Below are 13224 nucleotides of genomic sequence, written 5' to 3' on the forward strand. Positions count from 1 at the left end.
GTGTAGATTACTTTGGACTCTTCTATATCACAGTCTCTCTAGGAAAAACAGATGGGAGTTGGAGCCAGCTCCAGAAAGCTCCAGTCAGGAGAGCCAGATGCGAATGAGGGACTAATGATGTTCTTAGACCCTTTTGTAGGCATGTGAAGCGACTGAACGGCCACAGAGAGGACCCGTGTGTGCCAGGCTCTCTGGCGGCTGTCACAGGTACAGGGAGAATCGGGCTCGGCCTGCCCTTATGGGGTTCACAGTCTCCCGGAAGACACACATGTAGACCAGTAACTATCATACACAGTGCCAAGTACTCGAGGGATAATATACATAATGTACAGAGACCCCTAGGAGGGAAAGAGGAAGGCTGCCTGGGTCAAGGGTCAAGGACAGTATGGAGGAAAGCCGTAACTGAGCTAGGACACAAAGAGTGAGGGAGAATTTTCCCAGGCCAACACTTCCACGGCACCTGGCAATGTCCCGGCCCATTCCCCATTGTCTGTCGAAGCTGGCTATTCTCACCGGGCCTCGAGGCTCATGCTTTGGGGCTTTTGCTGATGCTGCCCCGTCCTCTGCCTGGCCCATGCGATAACCCTGTCCCCTTCGAAGGTTCTCTGCTTCACCTCCCAGCTGGTCCCTCTTATACCAGGGTCTTGCAGCACAAGGGAGTCCTCCCATGGGAGCTCGTTAAGTGGCAGGATGTGGTGATGAGTGTGACCTTCTCCCTGCTGTTAATGAGCAGAGACGGATCACCTCAGCCCTGCAGCCCAGCAGCCGGCAGAGTGCTGGGGGTGAAGCCGATGGCTGGTCGGGATTTAGTGTTGGGTGAGCGGACGCACGGGTGGAAGGCGTGATGGCACAGGAAGTCTGCTTCCTGGAAGAACCCAGCACACATGCCGTCTGCCGAGAAAACAGCAGGTATGGTGTTTTGAAATGATGTCTTATTTTGGTAACCTGAGGAGAGTGGAGCACTGGTCTTAAGGAAGAGGGTCTAGAACTGTAGTCCGAGGGTGTCACAAAGGGACTTGACCAGAGAGAGATTCGTTTTGGTTCACTTGCCAGGGGCCCACCAGGTGTCAGGACTGAGGAGACAGAGACTGACGAGCCTGGTCCTGGTCTCAAGGACGCAGATGGCCAGCGGGGTCGTGTTTGTCTGAACCCCGAGGGCAACACTTCTGCTCCTGCCTCCACCATCTCCATACAGAAGGTTCTCACAGGCCGCATGAGCATGGCAGCCTCAGGAAACCCTCATCATCTCAGGAAGGTTATTTTAATAAATAATGCCGATGCCATCCCCCCTTGACCAGAGCTGTGGAGCTGAAGCCACGATGGACTGCGGCATGCAGACCGGGTTCCCTTCGCACCCCAACCCCCCAGAGTTTGAGAAAAGAGACCAGGTGGGCTGTCAGGGGTTCCCTGGGAAATGGGGACCAGGACCTCAGGTATGCCTGGCTCTTAGACGGGGCACACAACCCAAGCCATCACAGCTAAGGGTGTAAACTGAGAAACCCAGGCGATGGGACTCACATCTTGCTCCTGGGACCTCCCTCAGGGGACCGTCTTGGGAGCCGCCACCCTTCAGTGAAGGCAGTTTCACAGAGTTGGTCCCTTTCACCTCCGCACAGATGGAAACCTACGTGTGCCATCCTGGGTCCATATTCGTCTCAGAGCCACGGCACAAGTGCTAGGAGGAGACTCTGCTCCACGGACCGTCTCTGTAGCTGCCCGACGCTTGTTAAGAGCACAGGCTGTGGAGGCAGACAGCCCCGGGGAGAGCCTGCTGTCACCTCCCACTGGCCCTGTGACCCTGGCCAGCGACCGACCCCGTGAGCCAGCAGCCTCTGCGGGGACATGAGTGTCAGACAGGACCTGCTGCAGCGTGAGCATGTGGGGATCAGAAGGAGGATCTCTTGTAGGAGATGACGGGCAAGTGTGAGAGATCGTTAGGAGAGAAGGTGAAGTTACTCATTATGGGATGCGCAGCTGGGTTGGCGTGAGTAAGGGCAGAGATGCGGGATGCTGCCCCCCGCGGAAGTGAGCAGGGCCCACCAGCCTCGTGCACTGCTGCCAGCCTGACTCAGGTGATGGGACCCCGAGAGGGCGCCATTCCTAGCTGTCCTGGAATAGAGACCCATTTATCATAACGATATCCTGAGAAGACAACCCATGGGCCCGTGACACGGATGTCCCAGAAGCCCAGCTCCCTGTGGTCTGGCTCACTCCCCCATGGGGGAGGCCCGGGGAGGACTGTGGGAGCACAGGGGAGATAATATGATAAAGGGAGAGTGGTGGGGGCAGGTGCCACCACACAGGCACCAAGGACTGTGGGTTTCATTGTAAGCCCTGCAGGGTGTATCCAGGGAGGACACGTCCTTCATGTTTTAAGATATTTCTGCTTGTGGCAGAATGCTTTGGAAGAGAAGAAGAGTAGAAGCAGGGGGATAAGTTAGAGGCTGTCTTGGTGAGAGAGAACGGGGCCTACAGAGCTGGAGAGGGGTGCAGGGACCAGCTCATCCTAGGACACATGCCAGCAGCATGGATGAGCTGGGGATGTGGGCGTGGGGCCGGGCAAAGGAGAAAGGAGCCAAGGACTCTTCTTGGCCTGCCAGCTTGAGCAACATAGGCCTCCCCAAGGGTGCCGTGGGGCTGGATCCGAGACTTGAATGCCCACACTAACGTGGTGAAGACCGCCAGAATTAAAAGGACTTGAAATCACAGTCTGGAGAATTCACATGGCCTCACACGGAAGCGTGAGGCCACCAGAGATGGGGAGGGACGACACTTTGTGCCTGACTCCAGAGGTCTGGGCAAGGATGCTGAAGACCAAGATCTCTTTTCAGGGAAAAGAGGTCCCTTGAAATCACAGGAATGCCCATGACTTCCTAAGAAGAGATTGCAGGTGGCAGGGAGGAGAGATGCTGGGGAGCCCGTCACATGGCCCATGGGGAGGAGGGAAGGACCAGCAGGGCTGAAGCAAAGCCAGAACATGCTGACCGAGGCCAACAGATGGAGAAGGGGCAGCCCCGGGAATACTTAGCCCTTGTCTGCGCCAGAGGAAACATGCAAAGATGCCAACTAGTATTGTGCTTGCTCCCAGCCAGCCCCAGGTGGAGGCAGACTGTTCCCCAAGCCCGAGTTTGCGGGGGGACGGTGCTGAACGGGTGTGTGCGCGGCCTCCCTGTGGCGCCTCGGCCTCCAGATCCGGGCTCTCATGGGAAGACCCCAGGCTTCCTTCTCATCCCTCCTGGGCACCCAGGTCACCTTCTATCTCCCCCGAAGCCAGAGCTGGGGTTTTCACTGGAACTCTGCAAAGCATCCATAGCATTTGACCAGTCGTTCGGGGTCTGAGCCCGAAGTAAAGGTGGAGGGTGTCACGTGTGCAGAGAGCAATCTGACTGCTGTCCACAGCAATGACTCGACTTCGCTACTTACTGTTCTCAGACAGCTCCACGATGTAATAAAGCACTGGGCTGTTTCCATCAAATGGTCGAACCCAAGACAGCATCACCGTGTGGCTGTGGGAAGAGTTCAGGTTGGCCAGCAGGTTCTGAGGTGAGTGAGGCAGTTCACTTGGGCACAAAGGAACAAAAAGAGAAGAGCGCACATCAGAGTCCACGTTTAGCCTGGTCATTACGCTGCACAGTCCTGGTGGGCAACGTCCGGAAGACGGAGAACATAAAATATGCCCCAAACCCAAATGCTCCTCCTCCACTGCCCCCCCAAACCCTTCCTCATTCACAGTGTTGTTTTTTCTACCAGAAATTTGATCTGATCCTTTCTGCGGAGATTATGCACCTGATGACTCTAACTTTAGTCGGGTGGGGAGGGCCAGTATCTATACAGTATGATATTTAATTGAGAAAACTCCATCTGCAATTAGTTCTTACAACTTGAAGCTGTTAATGGAAATGCAGGAAGCCATCACCAGGAAAAAGCTAGGGAGTAAGACTGAACACGAGAGTTTTGGACGCTAGCACATGGGGTCCTTAGCTGAAGTGCCCGCATGAATTCCTGGAGGGCTCCCTATCGATGGCATGGGGCTGGGCTCATTCCATCTTCTGCTGGGTAACAAACAGGGTTTGGGGGAAGGACTCAGGGGAATGTAGAGAAAACTGTAACTAATAAATGCCCTGGAAACGGGGACTAACACATCAGCAGGGCTCTAGAATGGAAACACAATGAGAGCAAATGAAAACCCCAACGGTTTACAGGGATTTACCAGGGACAAAGCTTCAAAATCCAGCTGCATGGTTTCTGCCACCAAGGGTCCACTGCCAAGCGATCCTAAGAGGCCCCAGGCTGGGGCTTTCCCTCTCCATCTCACGGATCAGGGGCAGCACCCTGTTCTGTGGCCACTGTTGGGAATGGTTTCTTCTAGAAACGTCTCTAGGTGGTGCTGGGAGAGGGGTGCCACGTGGACCTGATTCACCCACTAGCTAGGTTTTGGTCTCTCTTAGGCATCAGTTACTGCTGGCCCACATAGGTCAGCACAAAGAGCCATAATTATGCTTGATATTTTTAATTTTAAAAACGTACTCATTACACTGTGAAATTTATTAAGCCGTTAGATGCTTGTAGCTACCTAAGAAACACGGCTCTCTCTAACCCAGGCACACTGTTAATAAACAGACTAATATTTCCAGGGTAGACTGAAACTTTAAATTAGTACAATAAAGAAGCAACGTGAGCCCGAGACGTTGGCTTGTTTTCTCTTTAATTGTGAGTTGGTTTTAAATCAGAGAGAGACCTGTTTGTTATTTCTCTTTGAGTTCTCCAGTAACTGATCCTCCCTTAAATGCCCATGAAGGCCAATCTGAAGGGAATGCCAGCGTGAAATACCTAATCTTCTCCCACACCCCACTTCCTATTGAGATCAGTTTGTTCTGAAACCTAGACCAAAGTTGTTGAAACAGTCCCACGTGACAACAAACTGAAATAAACTTGGATAAATAAGCCCAAATAATACTGTGGTATCGTCAAGTGTTGGTCTGGTCTTCACCCCAGGTTCCTGAGGTAGAACTCTAAACCCCTGGAAGTTCCTGAGGGACAGTCTTAGCTCTTCGTGGGGCCCCCGTCGGGCCACACCTGAGTTTATGCCAACAACGGCACTCAGGGTGGCCCCTGCAGAGTTCCAGGAGGGGACTCGCTGTGCTGTAAAGACCAGCCATGTGGTTAGAGGGTTGGGTCTTTGAGCCAGTGAGATCAGCCAGACCTTGTGATCTCCTGGAAGGGGAGGAGTGGGAGCTGGGGACTGAGCTCAGTCATGTGGCCAGCGACTTGGACATCCCAGTAAAATCTCTGGACACCAAGCTCGGTTTAGCTTCCTGGTCAGTCACCAGACATCCGTGTGCCAGGAGGATGACGCCTCCTGAAGACGTGGAAGCTGTGTGTTGGGGACCCTCCCAGACCTTGCCCTTGCCTCTCTTCATATGTCTGGACCTGGTTTTATCCATTATAATAAGACAAATATCCTAAGTAGGGCACTTGACAGAGTTCTGTGACATGTTCTAGGCAGTCATCCACCCTGCTGGGGTCGTGGGAAGCTCCGAACGCTAGTGAGCTGGTCAGAGTCACAGGTGGCCTGGGGGCCGTGGAACTGTGGCTGGTGTCGGAAATGAGCAGCAGTGCCGGTGCCCTTCAGCTGTGGGGTGCATGCTGACTCGAGGGGATCAGGATCACACTGTAAAGACTTCCCCTAAAGTATGAGGTTTTCTCACATGACGAACACTAACCGGGAAGGCTGACTGGGATAGTTGGTGTTCCAGGCTGTTGTTTACTCGGGACACGGCCACACACTGGCCTGAGGGCCACCCCCTCTCGCTTCCAAGTCAGGAGGAGAGATGTACATGCAGCCCCAAGGCTTGGAAGCAGATCCAGGAGCCGTAAGAGCCTGGAAGGACCGGGGTGATGGAAAGAGGCGCTGGGAGGTCCTAAGAGGATTTCACAGTGGGCAGGAGGCAAGTCCAAGGACACATTTCAGAGGAACAATTTCTGGAGGCTGACACTGCTCGTGACTTATTCTTCCCACCAAAGCAGGGTGTTAGTTTGCTCGTCCTTATCTCAATCAGTGGTTACACACCCATCCCTGCTCCCACGTTCACCGTCACATGCATCTAAGTAGTCACTACGTCTGACCTACTGTACCTGAGAAATGGCCAGAACACCAGCCCCCTCATTGCCACAGACCAGCCTCAGCCCAACTGACACTGGCTCTCCTGAGAACCATGACATGCGATCCTCCCGAAGGGCCTGCTGGCTGCCTCTGCACAGGGTCATGCCGTGAGCTAGCTCCCGCATCCACTGTGACCCCCTCCCACACTCTTTAGCCCCTTCCCCACACTGGGTACCCTCCTGAGAGCATCAAACTTCCAGCAGCTCCCTGAGCAGAGCCACTGCGTGAGATGTCCCATTGACTGGAGGGTCACGCCAATCAGAAACTCAGCCTCCAAGGCTTGGTCTCCCTCTCACCTTTGACTCATTCTTGAGCAGAACCAATCACGTCTACCTCTTGATTCTCATTGCAATTTATAGATTTTTCCATTCACCAAACATCTTGAAGCCCTACAGGGGCCAGAACCCCACTGTATCCTGTCTGATTATGGATCTGCCTTTCTCTAGGGCAAGGAATTTCTCTCCTCCCTTTTCTTCTTTCCCTGGATCCCAAGGGAGAGGCTGCTACTTTCTTGCTCTCCCAGAGCTGACAAGCTACGTAAGGAGGGACATGAGGTCCATATGCAGACTGGGACACCTCAGGTCAGGAGCCACAGGGTGGTTCTGAAGATAAGGTTGGGCAGGAATGCAGGGCAGGGCTGCATCAAGGGTCAGCCTATGGGAGGGGGGGTCACATGGCTGGAGGGATATGGGCTCCCTTAGGCAGAAAGGATAAGGAAGGAGAATGGCCTAACGGCAAGGCTAAGCCTGGGGTTGGTTTGGGGGGTAGTGGTGGGAACGCAGGGTTTGCGCTGGGTCACAGAGGAAGGCAAGTAAGAGACACATGTGTTTAAAATTTCTGGGCTAGCTCTGTGACATTGACTTTCCAGAGCTGGAACCGGGACCCCAAGGGTAGCTCACTGGAAACTGTCCCAGGGACTGGATAAAATATCACACGACATCTGTGTATTGGTCGGGAGAGAGGACAGATTCTGAGATATAAGCTGGGTTAGAGGTTAAGGAGGGAGCCAGCATCCAGGCTCTGAGAGGAGATGGTGAAGGGGCGCACAGCATACTGGGGACAAACCTGGAAGAGTGGCCCTTCTGGACCTTGAGTTTAGATGAACTGGACCCAAGCCTGTAGGGGAACAGGCTCCTATTAGACAACAGGAGTGTCAGCTTGCGGCCCCAGAGAAACTACCGCATCTCTGTACACCCTGTCCTGTGGCCCTGCATGGGCCACGCTGGATCCACTTCTAAATTTTGAAAGCACATCTTTCCCACACCTGGGAAAATATGGGGGTCTTCCACTGAATTTCAGATCATGCTTCTCTCAGCCTAAAATGAGAGCTAAGAAATGCCCAATCTGACAGGTGACCAGACAGCTTTTTTCTGGGGGAGTGGAGTGTTCCGTAGACTGTGGGCCAGTCACAGCCACTCTGGGAGTGAGAGAAAATAACCTGAGCACTTGCCCCTGGAGGGTGCTAGTGCACAGTCCCTGCCTGCCCCTCAGAGCTGGCTGATTCTCATTCAGCCCGTGATTCTAGTAAGAGTGGTTTCTGACTTCCCTCCTCCTCGCTGATCAAAAGCCACCAAGAACGAGAAGGCCCTAGGGCCTGCTAGAAGGGGGCACCCTGAATGGCAACATGGCAGCCAGGGGCCTGAGATGGAGGGGAGATAGAAAAGACTTTGGAACTATGAAGACAAAGTAGACCTGAGACACTTAATGTAGGAACAGGGAGTCACAAGCTCAGTGGTGCCCAAGAATATGATGTGATGCGTCAAGAAACAATGAGCCTCCATCCACCATTGCCCCCACAGAGTCTTCTTCATGGGCTCAAGGTCACGCCCAAGATGGTCACCCAATGAGCAGTGTAACCTTTTACATACACTACAGGACTTGAGAGTCGGAAGGGAATTTAGATTTTTTTCTAGTTCCAGCCTCAGTTCTATAGGAAAATCCCCTTTATAGTATCTCTTGTGTTCAGTACTACCTGCTTCTCAATGCAAAGAACTTTTTAATATACGTTGGAAATGTAAACTGTTTCCTTAAATGATAAGTTTTGGTTATCAAGAAAATTAAGCTTTGTGCAATACTTGACTGACCCATCAATAACCGATAAAGGAGGCTTTAATATATTCTGAATCCATTTCAGAGAATCTTATCTAATAGGAATAGATTGTGTCTCGGCATTTCTCTGCCAACTTTGAAAGGAGATAAATGATCAGGACAGTGACTCACAGACAGTGATATGCAGACAGGGTGACAAATGAAAGGGGATCTGGGAGCAATGGCAGTGAAGTCGGTGCTGAGTCACATTGTAATTTAAAGAGAACTGGGGGGGAGTCACCATCAAGCAAATTATAACATAAGACTATTGGAGATGAACAAGAAACCAAAACTGTATGGGAAGGAGATTAAGCCAAGTGTGTTAGGGGAAAACAGCTTTGAAAAAGACTTGAAGCAATTGGCAAAATTGTGGCCATGGGGGTATTCACTGTGCGGAACAGGGTCAACTGAGTATTTTTCCGGGTGGAAGTGCTGTCCCTTTAATGCACAAATGATGACCCTGGTCAAACACATCTTCTCCGACCTCACCCAGAGAATGAAGATGATGGGGGCCTGAGAGCCCTTGAGAAGCAGTATTAAATTGTTCATTCCTTATTATGGCTTTGTCAGATGTTGCTTTATTGAGAAATCTCTCCCACTGCCTCAGGGACTGATCGTCAAGTCAGCTCCATAAATTAGGTTTTTCTCTGTACTCCAGGCTCCTAAGAATTAGTCTCTGATCTCAGAAGAAAAGATGCAAAGCTAATTGGGTCTTTAAATGATTAATAATTACTCAATCCATAAAACCCTAGGAGCCTGGTCCCCTGGGTGTGTTCAATATAGCAAGATGCTTTGGGGTATGGGGCCATCCCAACCTAGCTCCTTCCTGTGAGGCACCTGTGAATTAGCAGGGAAGACACGGCCACCCAATCAGTGACCGGCATCTCATGACGGCCCGCATTATGGTTAACTTACAGAGCACAACGTGGGACCGTGGGGATTTGTGGGAGCCTCTCCTCTCGGGGAGGCGATGAAGGCAGACCCCTCATAAATTAGCCTTCCTCTGTGATACCAATTACACAAGCCCAGTTCAACCTCATGGGAGGGAGTTGAGGCTCAGTCTGACGTTTATGGGACATTTATACCCGGCACAGTTCCAGGCACAGACGGCTCAGCAGCAGAGAGACATACGTAGTGGGTCTAAAGGTCACAGAGTGTGGTCAAAGAGAAAGCAAGATACCGGGGAAACTTCCTGGCCCTGGGTGTGGGGAGGCTGCCCTTGCTGAAGGAGTCACGGCCCTTCTTGTGAGATGCTGAGGGAGGAAGAGGAACTGTGATTTATCGAGTACCCACCTGAAACTGGCTTCCAGGCCAGGCTTCTACAAACGCTGGTTCAGTCAAACCTCACAACAGCCCTATATGGCCATGACAACACATCCAGCTCACAGTAGGGAAAACCAAGGCTGAGACGTGGCGGCTAACTTGCCCAAAGTCAGGAAGCAGGGTGTTCAGTCCCACCCGGCTGGTGGGCGGCACCCCCTGAGGAACTGCTGGCCCCTGTGGTCCTGCCAGAACTGTGCCTTCTTCAGCACTGTCCTAGGGGTAAGGCGATACACATCTGGCCAGGCTGGCACAGAGGAGGGCGCTGAAACTCGCTAAAGAAAGGCCGAGAGCAAGCCAGCGAACGAGACAGGCCGAGAGCAAGCCAGCGGACGGTCTGCTTCTGCAAAGCCCACTTCTGATGCCCCTAATTTCTATATTTAACAAAGTAGCTTTTAGCTCAAGTGGGGAGGTAGGGGAAGCAGGCTTTCAGCTTCTTTTGAAGGACACTATTTAGCCGTAAGTACCTCTCAGTCACTTCTGCAATATGAGATTTTTTCCTTTTTCCCTTTTTTTTTTTTTTGGTCATCTCAGTAAATCACAGAAATGTTACGGAGCTTGATTTGAAAGTTCTCTGAGAAGCAATCGTGACTTATGACTATTATCATTACTGTTGTCATTACTGATGTCGTAGAGTTAAGACCTATTTGGATCTAAAGATAGACCACGCTGTAACCTACAGCTTCCTCAATTCATTCAGATTTGCAAGAGTGGAGTGTTTATTACACTCACAATTCACAAGGAGCCATGGGCTTCCAAATCAGCTCTGCAACCCGTTGTACCTAAATTGGTTTGAATCACAAATCTGCAAATATTTCTATATTTAGGGATGAGGTGTTTTTACCATTACAGAAAGCCCATTATTTTATAGATACAGCAACATTTGCTGAAAAATGCATTTTACTCAGAGGAAATCAAATAAGCAAATAGAAGGGAAGATATGTAAATCAGTAGAACATAAAAACTGTGCGGAATAAAAAGCATGCACTGTATTGGAAGCAGGTAATTTGGCTTCTGCTGACAGAGTCTTTACGAAATGCTAACACTTATTTATTTGATACCAATGATGGATGATCTAAGAGTTCTCAAAGGTAGTTTTTAAAATGGGAATAGCACAGTGGATTATGTGAATTTGCTGGTCATATACTCTAATATTATCAAAATATGAAAAAAAAAAGATCCCCAACATGACGGAAGGAGGAAAGACAGGAGGAAGAAAGACACAGGGCCAGAGCCGAACAGGGGTTTGGGAGTAGGGGGCCTGAGCTCTCCATAGTGGGATCCGAGCCTGTGTGCTTAGGAGGAACAGCCTGGGGCGTGTGAGCCTCAGAGGGAAGAGTCAATCAGAAGGATGACCAGCCAGTGGACGGTAACCTACACACATTTATCCATTCATGGGCACATCTACCAGCCAACGTATATTTATGGAGCCTTGCTGGGGTCCCAGCGCACTGCCAGGCACTTGGAGTCCAAAGCTATGCCATCCAGGTGTGTCTGCTTCAGTAGGGAAGGAATGGTGAAAATTCACACCCTGCCCCCGGACAACCAGGGCTCTGGCAGAAGGTCCACTTGAGGGCCAGGAGGCTGTGAGACATCTGGTGTCCCGACCCAGGGCCGACCCCTGGCTGAGCCGTAGAGGAGGCATTAGCCCTTCAGGAGGGATGGCAGAAGACAGAGGCCCCACCACGGAGGCAGCAGCAGGCTAAGACTCCGGGTGAGGGCTAGGTTAGTATGGAGGGCAGAGAGCCCAGGGTCAGCAGGTGCAGAGGCTAGAGCTGGGGCGCCGAAACCTGGCACATCCACACACACTCGGGCAGCCGTCTGGACAGCGGCCCCCAGCACACTGGCCTGTGGCTGTGGCACCAAGCCCCCCACATGTCTCCTGGGGCTGCAGGGCACCCACTGCTCCCTGACTAACAAAGGACTAACGTTTACCCACATGAGAACAACGGGTCACCCTACAGAGGCCAATGAGGAGGCAGAAGGGGCTTTTCCAGGTACTAGAGGCACAAATAAGACTTTTCTGGATTTATTGCTACACATCATTAATCCACCAAATTCCACAAAGAGAGGCTAGCACAAAGTGGCCCGTCTGCTCGCTTGCTCATGGGTGTGTGCAACAGACACGGGACGCTGTGCATAGCACATAGCCTGCGTTTTTCTCATTCTCATCCCCTTGGCCAGAGTCTAGGGATCCAAAGACAAATGAGACTGACCCTATATGCAAACCATTCACACCATGTGTTCGGGAGTGGCTTTTGTCTGTAGAACCCTTCCCAGATGGAGGGGCAGAGACCTTTCCTACGGACCCAGCAGGACCCTGTTGGTGGCTGGCCTCACCCCCAGAGCTGGCTGCCCTAGGACACCGGACTCACATGGCTACCATATCTTTGGAGTCACTGTTGGATGTCTGTTCAGGGACTGTCTGGGAGGACACCATTCTTCAAAAAATAAATATGTCAGAGAAAGGGAATTTGTCAGCAGGCTCCTCAGCCCCTGCCCATGAACTGAGAGCAGTTGTACTAAAGAAGGCCCAGGGACAGAGGAGGGCGGTAGTTTCCCACCCGGGCCCCAGGGACCCCCAGGAAGTCCAGGTCAGCCTCTTGCTATTCTTAGGACTTCCAGAGACTTCATGGAGAGTGTGTCCTTGCCCACAGAGAGGCAGCCAGCTCTCATGGAATGGTCTTGTCTCACCAGGCCGACCCCAACATTCCTTGCCGATGGCAAGTGCTGACAGGCATCATGCCACAAAGCAGACTGAGTGTTCCTCACACATGGTGCGATGAACAGGGCCCACCATGATGCAGTGCCAATGGGGGAAATGAGGGAAACAGAGAGGAGGAGAATGAAAACCAAGTATCAACTTTCTAAACCAAGAGCACAATGTTTTAATTTCGAGGATCTGGTGAAACCCCAATGTAAGGCCATGGCCTCTGACTGCTGGCTTGGGACCTACTATGGCACCACGTGTGTTAAGTGACAGTCACTGGAAGTCAGGACAGTGGCCCGTAATCCTGCAGATTATGGGGAGGCAAGGCAGTTAGGCTACACGGTGGCGACACTCACATCACCTCTAGCCGGGCCGTCCTGGAGTCGTTCCCTCCTTCAGACACAATTTCACAGGTGTAGTCTCCAATGTCACCAGACCATGTCTGGCTAATGAGGAGGGATCCATCCTTCTCTACCACAATCCTGGAACTGCTAGATGGGGTGATGACTGTGTTGTCCTTCTTCCAGATGTAGCTGTAGGCCAAGCACGGAGTCACGAGTTAGAAAAGATCTCCAGTTAGGATCCAGCCAAGAGCCTAGAGTTAGGATCCGGGCCACAGGCAACTGACCACCTTGTAAGTGGACCAGAAGCCACGGCACTGTGCTCCTTAAATGGGTGAATTTTATGACATGGGAATAGATCCAAAAGAAAGAAAAAAGAAAAGCAACCAGCTATCTTGGTCACAATACAACAACAGACGCTGAAGTAAAAAACGGGTCAGGGAGGACCATGGAGAACACTGATCTGGTCTTTGGATTTAGAGAAGGAAGTCTGTCGTGTTATGATCACACTTGTCATTTCCTAAATCTACTTCACCTTCCCACCCAGGAATGCACCTGGAAGAGGGGGTTGTTGACTGGAGAGGAAGCAATGACTGTTCAAA

The 13224-nt window shown here is 51.7% G+C and overlaps 1 protein-coding gene across 2 annotated transcripts in view; it reads right to left on the bottom strand.

Moving 5' to 3' along the window:
- Positions 1 to 13224, bottom strand: part of SDK1 (sidekick cell adhesion molecule 1) — an 888974-nt gene that overhangs the window by 202769 nt on the left and 672981 nt on the right. For both annotated transcript variants that reach the window (XM_047713403.1, XM_047713402.1), the window contains exons 13-14: positions 12638 to 12814; positions 3424 to 3560 (exon numbers count right to left, since the gene is read on the bottom strand). In XM_047713403.1, the coding sequence (XP_047569359.1) occupies positions 3424 to 3560; positions 12638 to 12814 (314 nt within the window). The remainder of the gene's footprint in view (positions 1 to 3423; positions 3561 to 12637; positions 12815 to 13224) is intronic.

This window comes from Lutra lutra, chromosome 18 (assembly GCF_902655055.1).
Source record: "Lutra lutra chromosome 18, mLutLut1.2, whole genome shotgun sequence".
Taxonomy (NCBI): domain Eukaryota; kingdom Metazoa; phylum Chordata; class Mammalia; order Carnivora; family Mustelidae; genus Lutra; species Lutra lutra.